The 23,023-nt window shown below is 52.2% G+C and overlaps 1 protein-coding gene across 1 annotated transcript; it reads left to right on the top strand.

Moving 5' to 3' along the window:
* The first annotated feature begins 5,665 nt into the window (after positions 1–5,665).
* LOC105942841 (F-actin-monooxygenase MICAL1-like) lies at positions 5,666–19,214 on the top strand. The gene is made up of 25 exons (XM_055135613.1): positions 5,666–6,024; positions 7,623–7,967; positions 8,071–8,278; positions 8,544–8,648; positions 9,087–9,191; positions 9,288–9,443; positions 10,477–10,577; positions 12,548–12,805; positions 13,041–13,156; positions 13,349–13,475; positions 13,620–13,698; positions 14,188–14,335; positions 14,686–14,876; positions 15,039–15,127; positions 15,396–15,437; positions 15,638–15,715; positions 15,814–15,970; positions 16,194–16,270; positions 16,729–16,990; positions 17,111–17,196; positions 17,431–17,541; positions 17,645–17,738; positions 17,892–17,991; positions 18,082–18,155; positions 18,497–19,214. Exons 2-25 carry the CDS (start codon positions 7,710–7,712, stop codon positions 18,628–18,630), a joined length of 3,156 nt encoding a protein of 1,051 aa, XP_054991588.1. The 5' UTR covers positions 5,666–6,024; positions 7,623–7,709; the 3' UTR covers positions 18,631–19,214.
* Positions 19,215–23,023: the final 3,809 nt, after the last annotated feature.

Below are 23,023 nucleotides of genomic sequence, written 5' to 3'. Positions count from 1 at the left end.
TGTAAACTCAGTAACTACCATATTAATAATATTATTTAACTACTATTAATTTAAAGCTTAATCAGACTTTTACTATGTCGATGAAAGTGCTAAGGTAAAAATTCTTTAACTGACATGAACCTTTGGGGATTTTGCTTTTTTTGCTTTTGGTTTGTTTTAACCCCTGGCAGGGGCTGGAGCGATAGCACAGGGGGTAGGGTGTTTGCCTTGCACGCGGCCGACCCGGGTTCGATTCCCAGCATCCCATATGGTCCCCTGAGCACCGCCAGGGGTAATTCCTGAGTGCAGAGCCAGGATTAACCCCTGTGCATTGCCAGGTGTGACCCGAAAAGCAAAAAAAAAAAAAAAAAAAAAAAAAAAAAACCCTGGCAATGCTCAGGGCTTACTCCTGGCTCTGCACTCATGGATGACTCCTGGCAGTGCTCAGGGGTCCTTATGCGGTGCTGGGGAGCAAATCTGGGTCAGCAGCTTGCAAGGCAAGCATCCTACCAGCTATACTAGCTCTTCTGCCGCTGACATGAACCTTTGTACATGAGTCTTTCTATCTAATTCTTGATGAGATATATTTCGGGCATATTTTGGTTTTGTTCCTGTATTTCTAAGAAATAAAATTCTTATCCTCATTTTCAAAACTAAATGTACATTCTTTAAAAATTGAAAGAAAATTCTTTTGTATCCAACAACTATGGAGGAATTACCCCTAAAACACCCTCTTTCTTCAGTGTGTAAATAGCAAGTATCAAGGAATGGCCTGACTGGAATGCCCCTGTGATATTTTATCTGGTTTTCAAATTCTTTAGACATAAATAAGCAGCAAAGATTTGCTATCTGGGAAAAATATATACATATGTAAAGACTAAATTCTAGAAATATGTATTTATTTATAAGTATATAGATATTTAAGATAACATTAATAAGAGATCATAATGGTTTTTCTCCATGAGTTGGCAAAGTACTAAATATGTGTGACATGCAGGAAAGGAAAAATCTGAGTGGGGTCAGAGAGCGAACTTCCTTGGTTTTAGAACATGGATTCACAATTCACTTAGAATTATTAATAATATTATAAAATATTGTTTATTATTAATAATAAATTATATCATTTTAAATGAAAATATGAATGTTTCCCAGATAATAATTTTACTCTTGATTTTAATTAGTTTTTTTTCTCTTTAACTCACTCAGCCACCTGATCCTGAACCTACTTAGTTATTTTTGTTTTGGTTTTTGGGTCACACCAGAGGTGCTCAGGGTTTACTCCTGGCACTTTGCTCAGGGATCATGCATGGCAGTATTTGGGAGACCATATGTGGTGCCAGGGATTAGACAGCTGTTGGCTGCAAGCAAGATGTTCCTGAACCCCTGTCCTATCTCTCCAGTCCCCAGTTAGTATTTTTAACCTTTGAAGTCTTGATCTGAAGTCCCTACTGTTATCTTGAAATCATAAAATTTGATTTCTGCTTCTGAGGAAAGTAATAAAGGAATAAAAGTATTAAGCTTCAGAAGAACTAAGAGTCTATTTTTTGTTTTTTATTTTTTAATTCTCAGGTCACAACTGGCTACTCCTGGCTCTGTGTTCAGGAGTCACTCCTGATGGTGCTCAGGGAACCATAAATGCCAGGGATCAAACCCAGCTTCCTCCTCCTCTTTTATGCAAATAAGGCACTCAACTCCCTGAACTCAGTCTCTCCCTCTCTCTCTCTCCCTCTCTCTCTCTCTCTCTCTCTCTCTCTCTCTCTCTCTCTCTCTCTCTCTCTCTCTCTCTCTCTCTCTCTCTCTCTCTCTCTCTCTCTGACCTTAGGAATCATTCTTCATAGCCTTCCTCAAAAACATCCATGTTCAATCTTACCTCAGACTAGTGTTTGAATCCATATAATCATCATATTCCTACTGCTAGGTCATTGTCTGGACTTCTTCAAGTCTTGGCTGGCTGTTTTTGGCTTGTTGTTCTTGGGCCATACTTGGCAGCACTCTGAGGCTACTCATGGCTTATTGCTTGGAAGCACCACTCCCAATGGTGCTCAGTGAACCATGTGGTACAGGGACTCAAACCCAGGTCCTCACAACCAAAGCATCTGCTCTAGTTTTTTGAGATATCTCACTGGCCTCTGACTGATCTTTTTAGTGGAATCAGGGGCTCTCAAGCTGTGCTCATATGGTCTGAGGACCCGTACCCCCTCCATTGGCCTTTCTCAGCCAACCCAGCCTGAGTTGGGCCCTGGAGGCCAAAGATACTCAGGGCCACAGTTAACAGTGCTCAGGGACCTCCAAGGCTGCACTCAGCATCAAACCAGGACCAGGCACATATTAGGCATGCACCCTAACTGCCATACCATCTCCAGGTCCTCACCCCCCTGCCCCCTGCCAACCCACCACTTTGTCTCATTTTTTTCTACATCTCCCAACTCCTCTCTCCATTGGAGATAATCTACTAAGTGATTTTTCAACCACCTTGGTTGATAAATGATCTTAGTAATAAAAGTTGAAACCCACTTAATCAAATAGGATTCATCATTGAGCCTTTAGCAGCATCAAGCTAAATGACTGAATAGTGTCTAATCAAGGCAATGGTCACGTCTGGTCTGCTTAAAGTCTTTCTACAGATTCCACTGCACTCAGGATGAAATTAAAATCATCTTCCTCTTCCTTTTTCTCATTTACAGCTACGCTGACTTCCTCCTGCCCCAAGCACGCCTACTGATTTCCTGCTGTAAGGCCTTGCGGCCTGCAATTTCTTGAACTTAAAACATTTCTGCCCTGACCAGCTGGCTGACTAATGAATGTCTTTGTCTGTCAAATTTTAGGGTAAAAGTCACTTCATCAGGGAGGCCCTGTCTTAGATCAATCAAGGCACCTGTCTTACCCAGTTCCAGCATGCTAGTCTGGTAACTCTGTTAGTAACTATCTTGACCTCAAGAGCTATGTCTGATCATACTGCAGCCACCCCTGCCTGCCTGGGACCATGACACACTGACCTGCAGGTGCAGCGTACCTTTTCACACTGCCACCTGCAGTGTTAAGGACCTAGCATCTAGCTCTAAGTTCAGGAGAGGAGGAATTATGAGATGAGATAAGGATGGCTTTGCTGGAGTCCAACAACCAGATGGCCAGAGGGTGAGTAACTGTAAAAAACTAAGGTCCACCGATGGGCGTGTGCACTCACCACGTGCACTCTCTGGGCAGCTGTGTCTCACCGCCTGCGTTCGGTGCTCTGGAACTGCTGTGTATGGGCTGGATCGGGACGGCTGTTGGCCAAGGACAGGCGAAGGAAGAACGAGGACCAAGCTGGTTGCTGATTAGTTACCGTTTATTCAATCTTCCATCTTTCTCATCTCCCACACTCCCAGCTCCATCCTCTCTCTGGATCTACCACAGCATCTCTCCTCATCTCTCTCCTCCCTTTTTCCTCTCTCACCCTTGCCCCTAGGTTACACAACGCCAGGTAGCAAAATCAGCATAAGAAAGCCCTTCCTGAGGGCCCCACAGGTTCAAAGGGAACACAACCTAGGGGCATTCCAAAGCCCTTCCTGACTGCCAGTAGGCAAAATACCTCTTAAGGGTTTTTTCTCCTCTCCTTATTCCAATGGCTGTAGCTAGGTTCCAGTGGTCTTCCGCCGCCAGGAGCTCTGCTCGGTACGGGGAGGGAAGCTGGAGCCCATCCCCTCTGAGGGACCCCAGTGAAGACAGCCAGGCGTGTGGGAAAGAGACTCTCACCCATGCTCGAGGCCCGTCTCCACACGTTCGGACAGATCTCATGCATGAAGGTGCGGGCAGAAGAACCCAGGTGTGTGTAATTCCATCAACGGCTAACATCCAGAGACTTAAAAGCAAGCTCCCAGAAGATACCTTGTAGCCTACTTCTCCCTCTGGGAGAAACTGGCAAGCTTCTGAGAGTTTCCTGCCCATATGGGACAGCCTTGCAAGCTTCCCATGGTGTATTCATATGCTAAATCCAGTAACAAGCTGGATCTCATTCCCCTGACCCTGAAAGAGCCTCCAGTGTGACATAGTTGGGAGGGCCGAGTTGAGAGAGACTTCTAAGATCTCAGGGAAAGGATGAATGGAGAGGTTACTGAGCCCGCTCAAGAAATTGACGATTAACAGGATTTCGTGATCGTGATCATGATCGTTGTTCTTGTTGATGTTTCTGGACCTGCTGTACTATCCGCCATCCCTCAAAGTGTATCATTAATACAAAGTAAAACTCCAAGTCAGCAGAGTTTTTTTGTTGTTGACTTTTTTTAGCAATGAAGTCATTGTTCTGTGATCTTTTTTAAAGGCTAATTTTACCATCTGTATTCAGAGAGCTACATAAACCATGATGGGTTGAGACCACAAGTCATTGCGCCACAGACCAGAGCTCAGTCAGAGCAGTCACTGTTTACCATCTGCTAATGAAAGGGAAATGGGTGATCCTAAAGCCTGCTAACACATTTATAGTGGACTTTAGAACATTTTTATACCATGCATTTAAATAGGGGTGTGTCAGCTATTGGACAAACTCATTTCAAGTCTCCTGATAAGTCACACTTCAGAGCTTGGATGGGTCCAGCTGGAAGCTGCCCTGGTTTCCCGAGGGTGACCTGGCTCAATTCCCTGCCCTCCTTCCTGGCAGAGCAGGCCTGACCCGGTCTTACTGAGTCTCAGAGGATTTCCAGAAGAATGCAAAGTGCAAAGGAAGCAGAGGGGAGGGCCATGACTTGTCCCGGTCCATATCTATCAAGGGGACCCACCCTCCTTTCCAGCCACTGTTCTTATTAATGTTTCCAGCCTAACAGTGGCACCTCTTCAAAACTAGAAATAGATTTTTTATAATCCAGCCCTGCCAAGTCACTTTTGGAGCCACAGTGGCGCAGAGGGGGGTGTCCAGATAGATCTGGGAGCCAGGCCAGCTGTATCCCTTATGGTGAAAATTATTGGAGGTTGTTACAGAGTCTCAGTTGCCTTTTCAGTCAAATGGGACTATTGTGTCAGGAGATAAAGGCCATGCTCCAAGCAGACAAGAAATGAAAATAGGTGTTCTGTTCTTGTTAACTAGCTGAAGGGTCTTGGTCCAGAGCTTTCTGTGCTTTCCTTATAAGGAACGCGGAAGTTGATAGCAAAGTGTTTCAGAGTCCTTTTCAGCAGTAAGGTTCCAAGCACTCTCCCTCCAAGGAACTCCTCGATATTGTGGATCTAGAGCCTCTCCCACTTTCCCAGCTTCTTAGTAGTGGTGTCACAGTACCAACACACACACACACACACACACACACACACACACACACACACACACCCCACACCACACCCCCAAACACACTCATACACACCTTACACAGAGACACACACACACCACCACCACCCCCAAACACACTCATACACAACGTACACACACACACACACACACACACAGATTCACGAGCACAGACACACATTCACACGCGCGTGCACGCACGCACGTACCCCCCACTCCCCTGCAGCTCACCGAGTTCTCAAGACTTTATTGCAGCCCTTAATTCCAATCTAGGGCGGCAGAGACTTGGATCTTTCGGGAGGGCGCCAGGCAGTGGCTGTCCCTTTTGGCGCGGCGATTCAGACGTCCGTCCGGGGCGCCACTGAGCGACCAGCAAGTCCCCCCCAAACTTCACTTGCGCCCGAGCTGCCCGCGGCGGTGTGGGCACAGCTCAGGGTGGGTGTCGGGGCGGCCCGGACGGGCGTGCGTTGGGCAGCGCGAGCCCGGGATGCAGCGCGTGGCCGCTAATGGATCACCCCGGCTTCTTCTCGGGGCGTCCCGGGGGAAGCCGCCGAGCCTCGGGGCGCCACGCCTCCGGCTCCCCCCCCCGCCCCGAGATGGGCGGGCCCCCGGCTGCCCCGAGCCCGGAGAGTGTGGTAATGAGATGCTAATGAGGCACGAATAAAGCCTCACGCGCCCGCGCCCTCCGCGCCCCGGCCCACACCCAGCCGGGTCCCGGGTGGGTGCCGCCTGCGCGCCGCCCCGCAACCCCGCATGCCCGGAAGGAAGCGGCCCTCCCGGATCCGAGCTGCGGGGTAAGTGGTCCAGCCCCGCGCACGCGGGGGGCCGGGGTGTGGTGGGCGACGGGCGCTTCTCCGGGAACCCCGCGGGTCCCCGAGGCCCCCGCCCTACCCCTCCCGGCACGCCCCGTCCCGAGTGTGGAGCGCCAGCTCCGGGTCTCCGATGGTCCAGCGTCCTCGCTGCATCCACCCCTGCTGCTAGCTCATAGCCTTTGTCCTGGCGTTTGCATGCTGGGTCGCCCCTGGCAGCGCCACTGCAACCCACTCACCGGAGGCAGAAGGCTTCCTTCTACCATTCCCCCTCTCCCCCCCACACACGAGAGAAACCTTTGCCTTTCCTGCCGTTCCATGTGCCCACGTCCGGGTGACCCTCAGCTGACGACCTTGGTTACCTCATCCTGCCTTGGGACCGCCCGCTGGGAGCAGTGGAAGCAAGTCCAGGGCTGGTGGGGTGGCAGGGGGGATTAACCAAGGGGACCTGCCTCCACCCACGCCATCCACCTTCCCTAACTCCTCCCCATGCGCAACCCTGTCCTCGAACCCTCCCAGCCCTCGCCTGGGAAGTCTATCCCTTCCCAACTCCATCTGCCAAGGGGTTGTGTGGGAGCTCAGCAGGGGAGAAGGGGACAAGGGAAGCCTTGTCCCAGGAGATTCCTGGGAGAGCAACAGAGGGAGGGGGAGGAATAGAGGAGGCAGAGGGAGGTTGGGAGGGGTGACCCTTACCACTGGTGTTCTCCAGCCCCCTCCAGCCTTTCAGGGGCCCCTGCGGCAGGGCAAGTCACAGGGGAAGTGTTTTGACCACAGTGAGTCAGAAATACACTCAGCCCTCCATCACCGGCAAAGGCAGCCAGGCGCAATATCCTCCCCTGGGCTGTTAGTTGAGATAGTTTTAAGTAGTAGGAAGTGGAACCTACCTACCGTCAATCTGCCTCGCTTTGACTGGCACCAGTGCCAGGCAGGAAACTTTGCCCCGTCATCAGACACACCCCACCCCAGCATGGCAGAGGACATCAGAGGTGATTCCTGTGCCCCGTAGCTGAGGTTGCAGGTCTTAGGTCGTCCCTGTCTTCACATCAGCAAAAGATTCCCTCTCACCCTCTCACTTCTGAGAGTTTCAAGGCGCAGCAAAGGCTGGCAGATAAGGCCCAGGAAAGACTGGCAAATAATTCTTGCCCTGGAGCACATCTAAAGGATCTGGGGATAGTTGGGCCAGAGAGAGACTACAGTGGATAGTATGCTGCCTTGCACGTAGCCTATCTGGGTTCAATCCCTGGCATTCCATATGGTCCCCTGAGCTGGCCAGGAGTGATTCCTGGGTGCAGAGCCAGGAGTAACCTCTGAGCCCTGTGGGTGTGAGCCTCTCTCCAAATAAATAAATAACAATCTGGGGATAGCTTATGGCCTCTGTGCCCAGTCCAAGTGACTTTTTTGTTTCCAAATTTGGCAAGGCTCTGCAGGGTGGAAGCTACAGCAGCTGTTTTTGAAGCAGATTGCCGGTGGGCTGGGAGGCAGAGCATGGAGCCAATGGGTTGAACCCATGCTCCCTGGCCACCAGCCTGTTTTCTTCTCCTCCCCTTCCTTTCTCCTCCTTTTTTTTTTTATTTTTGTTCCAGTCCCCTCCCCTTCTCTTTCCTCCCTTGCAGCAGCCACCGCCTCTGCTTAACTGTTCCCAGCCAGTCCTGGGAAGTTTCAGGGGCACCATGGCCTCCTCTACCTCCACCAACCCCGCGCACGCCCACTTTGAGAGCTTCCTGCAGGCCCAGCAGTGCCAGGATGTGCTGAGCAGCTTCCAAGAGCTCTGCAGGACTCTGGGGCTGGAGCCTGGCGGGGGGCTCCCCCTATACCACAAGATCAAGGCGCAACTCAACTACTGGAATGCCAAGTCACTTTGGGCCAAGCTGGATAAGCGAGCTGGTCAGGCTGTGTACCAGCAGGGCCAGTCCTGTGTCCACACCAAGGTGGGTCTGGGGACCCGGGACAGAGGCTTGGAGAGTAACAGGGCATGGGCGTTTGGAGGTGGATGCCATGCAGATACCACCCCGTCGTCTATTCTGTTCACAGTGCCTTGTGGTGGGCGCCGGGCCTTGCGGGCTTCGGGCAGCTGTGGAGCTGGCACTGCTTGGGGCCCATGTGGTGGTGGTGGAGAAGCGCCGCAAGTTTTCTCGCCACAATGTGCTGCACCTCTGGCCCTTCACCATTCATGACCTCCGGGGACTCGGCGCCAAGAAGTTCTATGGGCGCTTCTGCACGGGCACCCTGGACCACATCAGTGAGTGTCATGCGGGCTCTCAGGGAGAGGGCAGGGTAGCTGGGACCACAAGACAGGCAGGAGCTGTGGGGGACAGGGGGGAGTGGCTGGGCCAATCAAGAGGCAAGGGACCATTCAGTCACTTCAGCCCTGTGACCTTCAGGACCCAAATCCCACAGCTCCAAAGTGGGATTGAGAGACCAGCAAGGCCTGATCGGGGGCGTGCTTGTGCCCCAGAAGCTGTGTGGTCCTGGGGTTCGAGTGCCAAATAGCCTTTCCCTTCCAGGCATCCGGCAGCTTCAGTTGCTTTTGTTGAAGGTGGCTTTACTGCTAGGGGTGGAATTTCACTGGGGTGTCGCCTTCACCAGCCTCCAGCCCCCAACCCAAAAGGGTAAGTACTTTTCTGTTCCTGAGAAACCCCCGATCGCCAGCGAGATTTTGGCCTGTGAAGTCATGAAGCCATGGGATGTGGTTGGGAGTTGTTTGCTTCTCTCTTTCCATGAGGGTGGCTTTGTGTTAACTTCCCCGGAACTTTGAGCGTCTGCAGGTGGGGGAATGTTTTCTGTCCTTCCTGAATCTCTGTGGCTGTGGGCTAGTGTCATTCGATAGACAGTACATTATTGACATTATTGCTTGTGAACACCATGATGCTACCATCGTTGGCTCAGACTTGCAGGTGGTTTAATGAACAAATTGGAGCACCAGCATCAGTGTGATAAACCACAGACCCCCTCTCAAGTAGATGGCTTTTGACTCTTTCACCGGCTCCTGGGAGAGTGGGGGGAGCCTCCAGACAGCCACACTCTTGTGCCTCTCACTCCTGCTGCAGGGAGTGGCTGGCGAGCCCAGCTCCAGCCCAGTCCCCCAGCCCAGCTGGCCAACTACGAATTCGATGTCCTCATCTCGGCCGCTGGAGGTAAATTCGTCCCTGAAGGTGAGTGGTCCCCTCCCTTGAAGAAGTCAGCATCTTGGGCTCCTCCTGGGCCTTTCCAGGCAGTTATGCCCCCTGTCCTCCTGTGCCTCCTCCCAGGTTTCACAGTGAGAGAAATGCGTGGCAAGCTAGCCATTGGCATCACGGCCAACTTTGTGAACCGGCGCACAGTGGAAGAGACTCAGGTGCTGGAGATCAGTGGTGTCGCCAGGATCTACAACCAAAACTTCTTCCAGAGCCTGCTTAAAGCCACAGGTCAGCATCCTCACCCCTGTACCCCCACGCCCTTCCCCACCCCCTGACTTGTCTTAAGTTCAAGGAACCCCACACTTTTCTGTCCTTGTGTTCTGGGTAGCAAGGGAGAAATAATCTGTCCTAGGGAGTTGGCAGGCTTAGTCCCCATGCCCCCACCCCACCATAGTGGATAGCCCATGAAATCTTTCACAAAATGCATAGAATTTTGCTTTCTTTATCTCCTTTCAGATAAAAATGAGATCAAAGGTCAGAGCAGTTGTACATCAGGTTGGGTGTGGGCTTTGCAAAGTTCCAGTTCCAATCCCTGGCACCACATATGTTCCCCTGAGCCCCACCAGGAGTGATCCTTGAGTGCAGAGCACAGAGCTAGAAGTAAGCCCTGAGCGCTGCCAGGTGTAGGACAAAACAAACAAAATTAACATCAGTTCAAAGCAAAAGTGGGGCTTCAAGAAAATACCCTGTGTTGGACCAGGAAGATAGCCCAAGGACTGAGCACCAGCACTGCCTACTTCCATACCTCGTACTGCTCAGTGCCTGGAGTACAGAGCTGGGAGCAGCCTTGAGTCTGCTGGGTGTGGCCACAAAACAAAAAGAAAAAAATTAAATGTCCTGTATTGACTTTGGCTCTGCACTACCACACCCCTTGGGTGGTGCATACCCGTTTGGGATACCAGCTGTTATCACAAACATGTGACCGTGAGGTAGACTGTGCCCATCCCACTGGGGTTCTCTCTTTGCTCCAAGGTCTTAGATCTCCTGAGCCTGGGACATTTGATCCACTTTCCCCCAGAACTCCTGGGATCCCTGTGGGGAAACTTCCCACTGCAGGCTGAGCTGGGATCCCAGTGCTCAGAGGTCAGGCGTGTCTGAGTGGAGGGAGAGCTCAAGGGCTGCACACACGCTTTGTATGCAGGAGATCCTGGGTCCGTCCCCAGCACCACCTGGTCCCCTGAAAGCTACCAGAACACAAAACTGGGAGCAGCCTGTCTTCCCCATCAAAGAGCCGTCTCCTAAGCCCTGTCTGTCCCCTCAGGCATCGATCTGGAGAACATCGTGTACTACAAGGATGACACCCACTACTTTGTCATGACCGCCAAGAAGCAGTGCCTGTTGCGGCGCGGGGTGCTGCTTCAGGTGAAGACTGGGCCCAGGTGGAGGGGGGTCTGGGTGGGAGAGGCCAGGCTGGGGGTACAGTCTCTGAGTGTGGAGGGGCTCCTTCCGCCTCTGCCCTGGCATTTCCTTCAGCTTGCACCTCTTTTCCCCCTGGGCTTATGGGGCACCGTGCCGCAGTGAGCTATCCCAGGAAGGGTTCTTGCCTGAGTCTCTTGCTTCTTTTTTTTTCATTTAATTTTTATTTTTTAAAATATATTTATTTTTTAATTAGTGAATCACCGTGAGGGTACAGTTAGAAATTTACACATTTTCGTGCTTGTGTTTCCCTCACACAATGTTCGAGAACCCATCCCTCCACTAGTATCCATTCTCCACCAACAATGAACCCAGTATCCCTCCCACCCCCCCAATCCCATCCCTCACCCCACCCCGCCTCTGTGGCAGGGTATTCCCTTTTGTTCTCTCTCTCTCCTTTTGGATGTTGTGGTTTGCAATATGGGTATTGAGTGGCCATCGTGTTCAGTCTCTAGTCTACTTTCAGCATGCATCTCCCTTCCCACGCGGGATTTCCAACCACATTTTACTTGGTGTTCCCTTCTCTATCTAAACTGCCTTTTCCCCCAGCATGTGAGGCCAGCTTCCAAGCCATCGGCCAACCTCCTGGTACTTATTTCTACTATTCTTGGGTGTTAGTCTACTCTGTTATTTTATATTCCACAGATGAGTGCAATCTTTCTATGTCTATCTCACTCTTTCTGACTCATTTCACTTAGCCCGATACTTTCCATGTTGATCCACTTATATGCAAAGTTCATGACTTCATCTTTTCTAACAGCTGTACAGTATTCCATTGTATAGATGTACCAAAGTTTCTTTAACCAGTCATCTGTTCTCGGGCACTCAGGTTTTTTCCAGATTCTGGCTATTGTAAATAGTGCTGCAATGAACATATAAGTGCAGATATCATTTCGACTACACTTTTTTGCTTCTCCGGGATATATTCCCAGAAGTGGTATTGCTGGGTCAAATGGGAGCTCAATTTCTAAGTGTTTGAGAATCGTCCATATTGTTTTCCAAAAGGGCTGAACCAGTCGGCATCCCCACCAGCTGTGTAGAAGGGTCCCTTTCTCCCCATATCCTGTCCAACAGCAGTTGCTTTTGGCAAAGAGTCTCTTGCTTCTTTCCGAAATGCTTGCCCTGGTGCCTGGAGTGTAAGGCACACCCAGCACTGTGGGTGATGTAGCTGGATGACACCTGCCTCTAGGTACTGTGCATTTTCACTCCTGAGTACCTTGTAAAGTTAGGCAGTTAGTGACTGTTGGGGGAACATTATAGCTTTGTTTTTCCCCCTCTTTTTTTTTTTTGGTGGAGGGGAGGGTTTGGGCCACACACCCGAAAGTGTGGCTTACTCCTGGCTTCTGCGCTCAGAGGTCCCTCCTGGTGGTGCTCAGGGGTCTGCTGTGTGCAAGGCAAGCGCCCTTCCTGCTGTACTGTCGCTTGGCCCCTGGGGAACATTATTCCTCAAGAACTTCAAATGGGGGCTGGAGCAATAGCACAGTGGGTAGGGCATTTGACTTCCACATGGCCAACCCAGCTTCGATTCCCAGCATCCCATATCGTCCCCCGAGCACTGCCAGAGTAATTCCTGAGTGCAAAGCCAGGAGTAACCCCTGAGCATTGCCAGGTGTGACCTAAAAGAAAAAAAAAATGAAGAACTTCAACGGCTTGTCCAAAGCAAGTGTGATCATTGCAGCAACTCTGGGTCTTGAAGCAGGCCCAGACCCCTGCCCCTCCTGCCTTTCCCCCTCAGCCCAGCATGCGGGTGACAGCAGAGCAAGGCTGGGCGTCAAATCCTCCTTCCAGCTCAGCCTTCTGCTACTGTGCAGTCTCGGGGAGTCCTCCCCATTTAACCCGATCCTTAGGTCCAAATTACACCCCAGGTGGTAGGATGGCCCCTGTACCATTGTGGTTCTGATGAATTGTCCCACCAGGACTGGCCCGAGACCGAGCGGCTGCTGAGCAGCGACAACGTGGTGCCCGAGGCCCTGCAGCGCTTCGTCCGGGACGCTGCTGACTTCGCCACGCAGGGCAAGCTGGGGAACCTGGAGTTCGCGCTGGATGCTCACGGGCGGCCCGATGTCTCAGCCTTTGATTTCACCAGCATGATGCGGGCCGAGAGCTCGGCTCGGGTGCAGGAGAGACACGGCGCGCGCCTGCTGCTGGGGCTGGTTGGGGACTGCCTGGTGGAGGTGAGGGGGCTCTGGTCCTCTGGGAGGCAGGACGGCCCTCCCTGAGAGGCAGCACCCAGGGTCCATGGCTGGGCACAGCCTGGCTCGGGGGAAAGGTGGGGTGGAATGCTTTGCTGAGGACAGCTTGGCAGGGTGGGGGAGGTGAGGGTTTCTCCCTCTGGGGGGCCAGGGGAGTGGGGAGGGGGCATTCCCATGGACTCCTGCTGAGCTGCTTCCTGTCCTCTGACCCTTGCAGCCCTTCTGGCCCCTGGGCACTGGGGTGGCCCGGGGCTTTTTGGCAGCCTTGGATGCCGCCTGGATGGTGAAGCGCTGGGCTGAGGGTGCTGAGCCCTTAAAAGTATTGGCAGAGCGGTAAGGACTGGCTGGAGCGGGGGAGAAGGAACAGGGGGGTCAGGGAGGAGTTAGGGGTATAGGGCTGGATTTGGAGCAAATCAGAAGGAGGGTTTGGGTGAAAAGGGGACGGGGGGAAAGAGAGACAGACAGACAGACCTGACGGTTCTGGAGCAGTGGGTGCTGATGAGTGTTTCTGACCCCCCACTCCAGTGAGAGCCTGTACCAGCTCCTGTCACAGACATCCCCGGAAAACATGCACCGCAACACGGCCCAGTATGGGCTCGACCCAGCCACCCGCTACCCCAACCTGAACCTCCAGGCAGTGACTGTGAATCAGGTCAGCTCTTCTGGGGGCTCCCCCAACGCCGCCCTGGACTCCCCGGATAACCTTCCCTGCCCCACTTGCCCCGTTCCCCAGGCAGGGCCCTGCCGCACAGGTGTGGGCCCTGTGCCTGAGACTCACTGCACGGTGCCGCCTCAGGTCCGGGACTTGTACGATGTGGTGGACAAGGAGCCCATGCGGCGACACAGCGACAGGACGGACTCGGTCGCACCGGCTGGTGAGTGGGCCTGGGCAGCGGTTCCAGCAGTTGTCGCTCTGGATCTTGAGCAGGGGCCATCATGAGGACAGGGGCCACCTAGCGCTTCTGAGCAGGGGGTGGGGTGGAGCATCTTGCAGGGGGTGGGGAGAACCCAGGGGACATCATGGAGGAGTGGGCTCGGGGGCGGGCGGTGGAGCAGCATTGAGCAGCATTTCAATAGCGATGGGAGAGCTCGACTCGTACCTGAGGCCGAAAGGGGTGCGCTGTGCCCCTCCTTCAGAGTCCTCTGCCCTCAGTGGGGAGAGGTGATTTCACTTCATTCCACGGAGATTTTCACTGAGGAAATTGGGGCGCGGGGTGTTGTCGACAGGGAGCATCACAGGGGCTCCTCAGCAGGGACGGGGCTCTGTCTCTGCCTCCACTTCGCAGACAAACACCCACTCCCATGCTCACACCCAGAAATGGGGCTCTGTGGGAGCTCGGGCACAGCACCACCTCCTCTCGCAGGGACGGCGGATACCCAGAAGGAGCTGCTGCGCTGGTGCCAGGAGCAGACGGCCGGCTTCCCTGGCGTCCATGTCACGGACCTGTCTTCCTCCTGGGCTGATGGGCGGGCGCTGTGTGCCCTGGTACACCGTGTGCAGCCCGACCTGCTGTGAGTGGGTCTCGGGGCCGGCTGCGCCTCTTAGGCCTTTGGGCCTCCCCCTCCTCCTCCTCTGGGCGGAGTGGAAGGACAGTAGAGGGCTATCGGGATTAGCACACCCCCTGGTCTCCACACCCCGCTGCATCTGCACGACTCTGGGAAGCCAGTGAAACTGGAACCCCTTTCACGGGGAGAAGCTTTGTGGGTGTCAGAAGGTGGTGGCAGGGTACAGCAGGGAATAGAAAGCTTTTGTGTCCTGTCTTCCCCCGCCCTCCGTTTGCACTCCCCTCAGCTCGCTCCCTCTTGCATGGGGTGAGGTCCCCATGTCCCACTGCCTTGTCTCCTTGCCCGCCCCTCGCCAGGAAGCCCTCGGACCTGCAAGGGCTGGGGGCGCTGGAAGCTGCCTCATGGGCGATGAGGATGGCAGAGCATGAGCTGGGCATCACGCCCGTGTTGTCTGCACGAGCTGTGGTGACAGGGAGTGACCCGCTGGGCCTCATCGCCTACCTCAGCTCCTTCCACAGTGCCTATAAGAGCCTCCCCCACACGCCAGGTGAGCTGGAGAGAGGCAGGCGGGCCAAGGAGGTGTGAGAAAGGGCCCCTCTGAGCCCCGGGGAGCGGCCTTCTGGGTTGTGGGGCTCAGTGGTTCCTGCTGACCCCCCTCCAACACACCACACACACACACACACACACACACACCTGGCTCTCCCTACAGGCCCCTCCAGGCAACCTTCCCGGGGCACCTCCAAAGCTGTGCTCTTCCTGGGCAAACTGCAGAGGACACTGCAGCGGACCCGCGCTCAGGTGAGGAGCTGGCACCTGGGGTTGTGGGGGTAGGCTCCTAGCCCAGGTCCTAGGACACAAGGAAGGGGGGCACGTATACATTCACCACGGAGAAAGGACTGGAGAGACAGTCCCGGGGTTCAGGCCTCAGCACTTGCATGTGATCCCCCAAGCAACTTCAAGGGACACTGCTGAGCACAGAGCCCAAAGTCACCCCAGAGCATCTGGGGCTGGGGAAGGGGCAATCTGGGCATAGGGAGCCCCATGATCAGGGCAGCGCTTGTTGCAGGAAAATGGAGAGGAAGCTGGTGGCAAGAAGCCTCGCCTAGAGGTAAACACAACAGGGGCTGGCCGGGCCCTGGCCCAGGGGGTTCTGGCTCCTTCCCCCATTCTGTTCTGTGACCCCCTCCACCCTCCAGGAACTGGAGCCCCTCATCCGCTGCCCCTCCCTTCCCACGGGTGTGCTCTAGCTGTCCTCTTTCCACTGCCCCCTGCTCCCTGCTCCTGGCCTGAGCACGTGTCTCCTTAAAGGCCAAGAGCCCGAGTGCAGAGGAGCCTCCTGTCGCAGAGCCCAGCGTATCCCTGACACCCCCACCCCAGCCCCAAGAGGTGAGCACCAAGGGGCCCTTGTGCAGCAGGCCAGCATGGGGGTTTCTGGGCAGGGGAGGGGCTCAGCAACTGACCCTGCAGTCTTGGGGTTGGTGCAGGCCGAGGCAGGGGACGTGTGCGCCCTCTGTGGCGAGCAGCTCTACATCCTGGAACGCCTCTGTGTCGACGGCCGTTTCTTCCACCGAAGCTGCTTCCGCTGCCACGTCTGTGAGGCCACATTGTGGCCAGGTGGCTACCAGCAGCACCTGGAAGATGGTGAGTGGGCCTGGAAAGCCCCCAGAGGGCTGGGAATTCAAAGCTGGAGAGAATAGGGAGGCAAGCTCTGCATGGCCTTCACACCGAGCCCAGAACCTTCTCCCAGCTCTTTTGGGTTCTGAGGAGCTAGGGGGCTTTTGGAAACCCAGCTGCCAATCCAGTGCTTGGGCTCCCCACCCTTCTGGGAGAGGAATCTCGTGAGTGCCCTCTCCACCCTTCCCAGGACATTTCTACTGCCTCCAGCACCTGCCCCCGCCCAGCCTCCAGGAGGAAGGCAGCCACCCAGGACACGAGAGCCAGGTGAGAGCTGCACACGGACCTGGGGGTCGGAAAGGGTCTCTAGCCCTGCTGGGATGCCCCAACCTTCCCTGGAACACCAGCTCTGAGAGGAGCCTTGACCTTGTGCTCCTAAGTGACGACCGCACCTAGAATACTGCCTGGAACTGTCCTAGAAATGGTGTTCGTGGGTCTTTCCAAAGCGTGTGTGTGTTGGTGGGGGGCTGGGGGTTACCACCACTGGAAGGCTGGGCAGTAGACACCTCAGTTCATTCGACAGCGAGCAGTTTGTCCTCCTAAAGAAGGCAGGGCTCTAGGGAGGTGCTGAGTGACATTTTTTTCTGAAAAGGAGGGTAGGACAACCAAGTTTGGGACGCTCTGCTGTAAGTCAAAGAATTGCAGGGCCCACAGTTTATCCACAAGGTGGCTTGGCTTCCCCACTGGGCAGGTGAGGTGACCACGCTACCTGATTACTTTCCCAGGAACTCCCCAGCCCGCGGGACAGTAGCCTGCCACCAAGTCCCTCCACTCTCAGGCCTAGTCCTGTCCCAGACCCCAGCCAGCCCACTCGCCGGCTACTCCGCCTGTCCAGCCCAGAGCGCCAGCAGCTCGCCTCCTTGCACTTCATCCCTGATCCGGAAGTAGAACCCCCCTCGAAACCCCCTCGCAGCTGCAGTGACTTGGCCCGACAGGCCCTGGAGGGCAGCTTCATGGGCTGGGGACTGCCAGCCCAGGAGACTCAAGGTAACACTCTGCTCAGAGGTGCTGACCCAAGGTGGTGGTGGTGCTTGCTGATAGTGAACTTCCTAAAGGAGGAATGCTAGGTGAGGGGGAATCCCAGACCATGTCCACTCCCCTATTCAGTTGACGGCATGAAAACAGAGCAAGAAGATAATGCCTCCTCCAGTGATGAGGAAGAGGAAGACACAACTTTGGACTTAGACACAGAGGTGATTGGCGGGAACTTGGCTACCTTGTCTGCCCCAGCCCTGCGCGCCCTCCCCTAAGTACACACCCCCATGCCAGCACCACAGCAGAGCTACACCAGACTCCCTCCCCTAGGAGTGTCTCCTCCCCAGCCTGTCCCCCTACTAGAGTGGACCCCACCCGAATGGAGCTTTCCTAGCCTTGTCTGCTGGGGCTATGCCCTTAGCCTTACTGGCCTGACCCTGGCCCTGATGTAGACTCTGCTGACCATGACAAGGAACTCAGACAGCAGCAAGTACCCAACATGGAATCGAACCCTGTTGCGCCGCGCCAAGGAGGAAGAGATGAAGCGGTTCTGCAAGGCCCAGGTGAGGTCTAGAGGTTCCGGGGAGTTCTGATGGGGTCAAGGCTCCCCCATGTTCTGTTTGAGTGCTCTAAAGACTCCAGAGCCTTTCGCTTTGTGCCCCTCAGGCCATCCAGCGGAGACTGGATGAGATAGAAGCTGCCCTGAAGGAGCTGGAAGCTGAGGGCATGGAGGTGGAGCTGGCCTTACGGCGTGAGAGCAGTGAGTAAAGATGGGGGCAGAGGGGATGGCACCATCAACTTGAGGGGTGTCCTCCCCCTCTAGCACCAGGTTCTGCCCCCAAATCAGACTTGATTCCTTATACCCAGGACAGACAGGGCCACCTGATCACCTTGTCTCCAATTCTTTCACCAGGTTCCCCTGAAAAGCAAAAGACATTATGGACAGAGCTGTTGTTACAGCTTGTTCAGAGGAAGAACAGCCTGGTGAATGAGGAGGCTGAGCTTATGCTGACGTAAGCAGGGTGGGGGGCAGCTCTCGGCCCCAGCCAGGTCCCAGGGACCCTCCCTGCAGACTCAGGATTTCTCTTTCCTGTTCTTTGCAGGATGACTGAGCTGAACCTGGAGGAGGAACAATGGTACCTGGACCAGGAGCTCCTTGGCTACGTGAACCGGGAAGGTCAGTGTCCTGTGGTGAGAGGCCGTTATGGCCTGGGCTCTGAGCCCCCAGACACTGACCCCTGCACCAGGGTTTGAGTCCATGTGGTGGCTCCCAGGGCACCAGGCTCCGGACTCCAACTACTGTCCGTTCCATCCGTACCACACAGTGGACTCAGGGTCTCCTTCCCGAGTGGGCCTGCTCCTTAGTGATGCTGGCAACCACTTCTGTGTGGCATCAGCCAGCCTCCTTCCACAGACTAGGAAACAAGGCTAGGTGGAGGGAGCCACACAGGCGGGGTGTTAGCATGTGGCCTTCCTGCCACCTGGCCCAGTTCTCAAAGCTTTGTCTCCTTTTTATAGAGTCCCTGAAGACTGATGCCGATCGGCAGCAAGAGGCACAGATCCTCAAGGAAAAGCTCAGAGTAGTGAATGAGAGAGACAACCTCATCCGCTTGCAGGAGGAACGCAGGCTCAGCGAGGTGGGCCACAGCTAGAGGACAACAGGAGGTCCCCAGGACAGCCCTGCTATTTGAGATACCCAGAGGACGTCACTGTTGGACAATAAAATGGTTCCTCCATAAATGCTGCGTGAGCTGCCTGCGGGTCAGAGGTTGGCATGTGTGGGGAGGGCAGGAGACATGCAAAGGAGCCTGTGATCATCGCTGACCCAAACCCAAATTACCATCTCCACAAGGAAAAGGCAGGGCTGTCTCAAGTTTTCAAAGAAGCATTAAATAAGATGAAAGGAGCATCAAGAGAGGGAGAAGAAAGAGGAGACAGAAATCTTATCTCGAAAGCCCAGCCTATGGATTAAAATGAGCTTGGAAATCAGGCAAGACAAAGTCATGTCAGATTTTGGTTAGAACAAGTCACTGGTGATCTTGGCAATAACAGTTTTGGTACAGTGGGGTGAGTACAAGCCTTATGCAGAGTGCTGGAGGGTAGATTTGAGACAAGATTAGGATCTTGTTGGCAATGTAGAGGTTGTCACAGCTGCCAACAGAGACAGTTAAGCCCAAGAGGCAAGTGCGTTGGTAGTGAAAGGATGGGAAGCAATGGGAAGGACTGCCAACTCCACTGCGTATGCCACACTGAATAGGGCAGCAGCAACTCACTTACTTCCAGGCTATTCTGGTTTTCACAAGAAATTGGAAACTGAATCTCTCTTTAATTATTTTTGTTTTAAATATCTGTGAATGAATTATTGGTTAAAATATTTTGTTGATTGAGTCACATCTGCAGATGGAATGTGTGCTGTGGTTGGTGAACATTAGTAAAATTCACTGCATGAAGACGTGTGATTAGAGAAGAAGGGGCCAGAGCGATAGGATAGAGGGTAGGGCTCTTACATTGCACTCGCTGATCAGGTTTGATCCTCGGATTCTCATATGGTCCCCAAAGTCCCCCCAGGCGTGATTTCTGAGTTCAGAGCCATGAGTATAGCCTGAGCATTGCTGGGTGTGGTCCTAAAACCAAAGAGAGGGAGAGAGTGTAGGATAACATTGGTTTGTGCTTTCTCCTCTGCCACAGAGTTTAGGTTTTTCAGGTGATACCCATCACAGTGCTCTTGAAGCACCTCCATTCCTCTGTTTTTATTGGAATGTAGCTCTATCTTTGGAATGCTATCTATCTTTAGGATTCCCTTGCCACAGGGAGCTTAGGTGTATCACAGTGCTCCTGAGGCACTTCCATTCCCCTTAATTTTATAAAATTTGTTGTAAGAACATTCGATTCGGTAGTCTGAGGCGCTGAGACAAGGAATGCCGAGAGAAATCATTTTTCATGGAGATCACAGGACTCACTCAGATCTTGTGACCAAGAGCAGCCTTCTCAGTCTCCTTTTATTTTCTGGCTTATTATAATCATGTCCAATGAAATTCAACAGAGTAGGAAGAATCAAAACAAGGAAATGGAAGTACAGGATGAGCATGTATCAAAGTATACATTGCTTTGCCCTGTTTACAACACATATAGTTACAATATCCAGGAAAGAAAACATGATTGGTTATAGGAAGGAAAACATGGTCAGTTACAATTTCTGAAGAAGAAAACATGGTCTACCACTGGGCGCTATAAGTCATCACTTCATCACACCTGGGGTCTGGATGTTTACATCTAAAGGTTAGCTAGGTCTGAGATACATGAGAAGGGGAAACTGTTTCTTTGTGCTGCAGGAACTCGCTGGCCACCGAGAGTTGGTTTTGGTCTTTTCCACATCAATCGGACTCACAAGCTTAGGCTCGCCCACTTAGTGCAATATGGGGTCTAGGTTCTGATTCCTGCTTGCAGGGCAGTATCCAAGGACTCATCTTCATGATCTGGTTGGGCACCAACAAAAATTCCATCTTATTCTTTTAATCTATTTATCTGTAAGCTCTTCTCTGTGCTATCTTCCACGACCGGTTTATCACCTTTTTCCCCTAATCAGACTCTGTTAACTTGTAAGGTCAGATTCCTCAGAAATTATGATTTTATATTTATGAATGAAATATTGCCTTTCTTCTCTCCTTACGTCTTTTGAATAGTTTAAAGCAATGTCCTTTTTATATAGACACAGGAAGACAGTTAATATTATGCTTTTGTAACTTAGGAGTTAATTAACTCTGAATAATATTCATTCTGGGACACCTGCTTCCTCGACTTAAGCTTCAGTTGCCCTTAGTTCCTACCAACCCAAAAGCAGGATCCCAAAGAGGGACTGAAAGGACCCAAGGCAAGCTGTGAGCTACCCTGGCATCAAAATGGACCAAGCCAAAGTGCCACAATACTTAACTGGAAGTTAAGAGCATGGTCATGGACAAATGCTGTCATGATCCAAAAAGTAATGACAAGATTAGGACCCTGCTAGGGTTAGGAAAGACTAATTTGGCCTGAGCACTGTAGTCTGAGATCTATAGCGAGATGGCTCAAGGAGCGCAATCCTATAAGCTTAATGTGCCTCTTACTGTTTCCATACAAAATGATTAATATTATGAATGTTATATGTTTGTTGGACTAAGGAGAGGAGAAACGCACCCATACTTGGAATTTCAGTCTTGAGAGAGTCTTGCTGGATGAGAATCTGTCCTAGAAGAAGCTTCCCCTGAGGGAAGGACTTTACCTCTGGTGATTGTGACTGTTAGGGTCCAGTGTTGATAATTTCCCCCTCTCCAAACCGCACAAAGAGTTCAGCCAGTAATGTAATACACAAGTGGAGTTTATTAAGCCAGTTAGCTGTTGTCAAGCTTCTAGGCACACAGGCCCAAGCAAGACCCCGTATCAAAGAAAGCTTCAAATCTTATAGTTGCTGTTTGCGTCACTGTTCGAACTTCTGTGGGTTTTTACATTTCAGAGAAAAAAACCAAGCTTATGGGTTCTGCAACTAGGTCACCCAGAGGCACCATCTCACTTATCTCAGGATGTTCTAGCGGTTTCTCATCCCTCTTATCGGGCCCAGATATCCTTGAAAGATAGTGATCACAAAAGAACGCTTGCTCTTGTGTCTCCTTCCTGCGCAGATGGTCCAGAAGGGTGTTACCACGGGCTGGGGGCTTCTCTGGACTTGGCTCCCCCAGAGCCAACATGACCACACCTACATGTAAGCCCCAACCCCTCGTGCTTTGGGATTTAACGAAGACTGTAAGAGTGGGCTGGGGGAGCCAGAAGGAGAATGAAGGGGATCCAGAAAGAGAATGAAGTAGCATGGGGAAGGAAGAAGCAGGAGGAGAATCAGGAGAGAATGAAGATGGGAATGGAATAAACTGCAACTGACACCAACCAGGTTGGCCCTCCTTCCTTCCTTCGTCTGCCCATCGCCATCGGCCTCTCTGGGCTGGGGAAAGTGGCTGGAGACCACCAAACATGGGCGGCAAGAGAGATAGAGCACCACAGCCTTTTAGTAAATACAGAGAGAGAGAGAGAGAGAGAGAGAGAGGTAAAAAATAAAAATTAAAAAGTGAAGTTGGTTTTTATTCTTTTAATGAAGCATGTTGACTCCTTAATACAGCTATGATGCTTGTTTACATGTAGATGTGGGAAGAATTCAATAAAAAGGGAAAGGCCAAATGAATGTGCACCAAGCCTGGGTTGGATCCTGGCAGCATATATTCCCCAGCACCTCTATGGATACAACCCCTGAGCACAAAACCTGGAGCAGCCCCTGAAATCTGGGTGTCACCCAAAAGCAAATTAAAAAAAAAAATTCATACTTTTGTGTGTGTGTGTGTGTGTGTGTGTGTGTGTGTGTGTGTGTGTTGGGGGCAGGGGGGGGACAAAGGCACAGATAATCCACTGCAGAATAAATTTCTAGATGTGACATAGGTCTATGGCATTATATAGATTTCAGGAGTACAGTAACATTTATAGTTTGACATCTACAATAATAGTTCAACACACAAAAATTTGACCTCCACCAAAAGTCTATGTCTGTCCACCAATTGGCCCTCTGGACTCAATTTTCCCACTCTCATCGTTGACACTTTTTGGTAATGACCATTTTTTTCTCAAAAGGAGGAGCTAGTGTGTATGCATGTTGGTTTGTTTCTTCATTGGTTTAATGTTTCTTGAAGTTTCAGATTAACTTCTTTATATCTCAGTACCTGAATATACTACATTGTTACCACATTTTAATCATTTCTATTTCTTCTGTCCACACAGTTCCTCTATGTTTATTACTTGTGAGCTTCCACCTAATGAATTTTGTATTCTTAGGCTGCCAGAGAAATACTGGGATCAGACACTTCCTAACAAACTTGCCCCTTTAAAGGAACCAAAATTGCTTACTAGTCTACCTTTGCCTGGATATTTGGAACAGGTTAGTTAGATTATTTTCTATGCATATGTACTAGAGAAAATTACTGATCTATCCAAACTACCTCAACCTATTTTGTTTATGACTGACTGCAAAAA

Source organism: Sorex araneus, chromosome 4 (genome assembly GCF_027595985.1).
Source record: "Sorex araneus isolate mSorAra2 chromosome 4, mSorAra2.pri, whole genome shotgun sequence".
Classification (NCBI taxonomy): Eukaryota; Metazoa; Chordata; class Mammalia; order Eulipotyphla; family Soricidae; genus Sorex; species Sorex araneus.
Note: the sequence above shows the minus strand (reverse complement) of the source record. Positions and strands in the feature narration are given on the sequence as shown.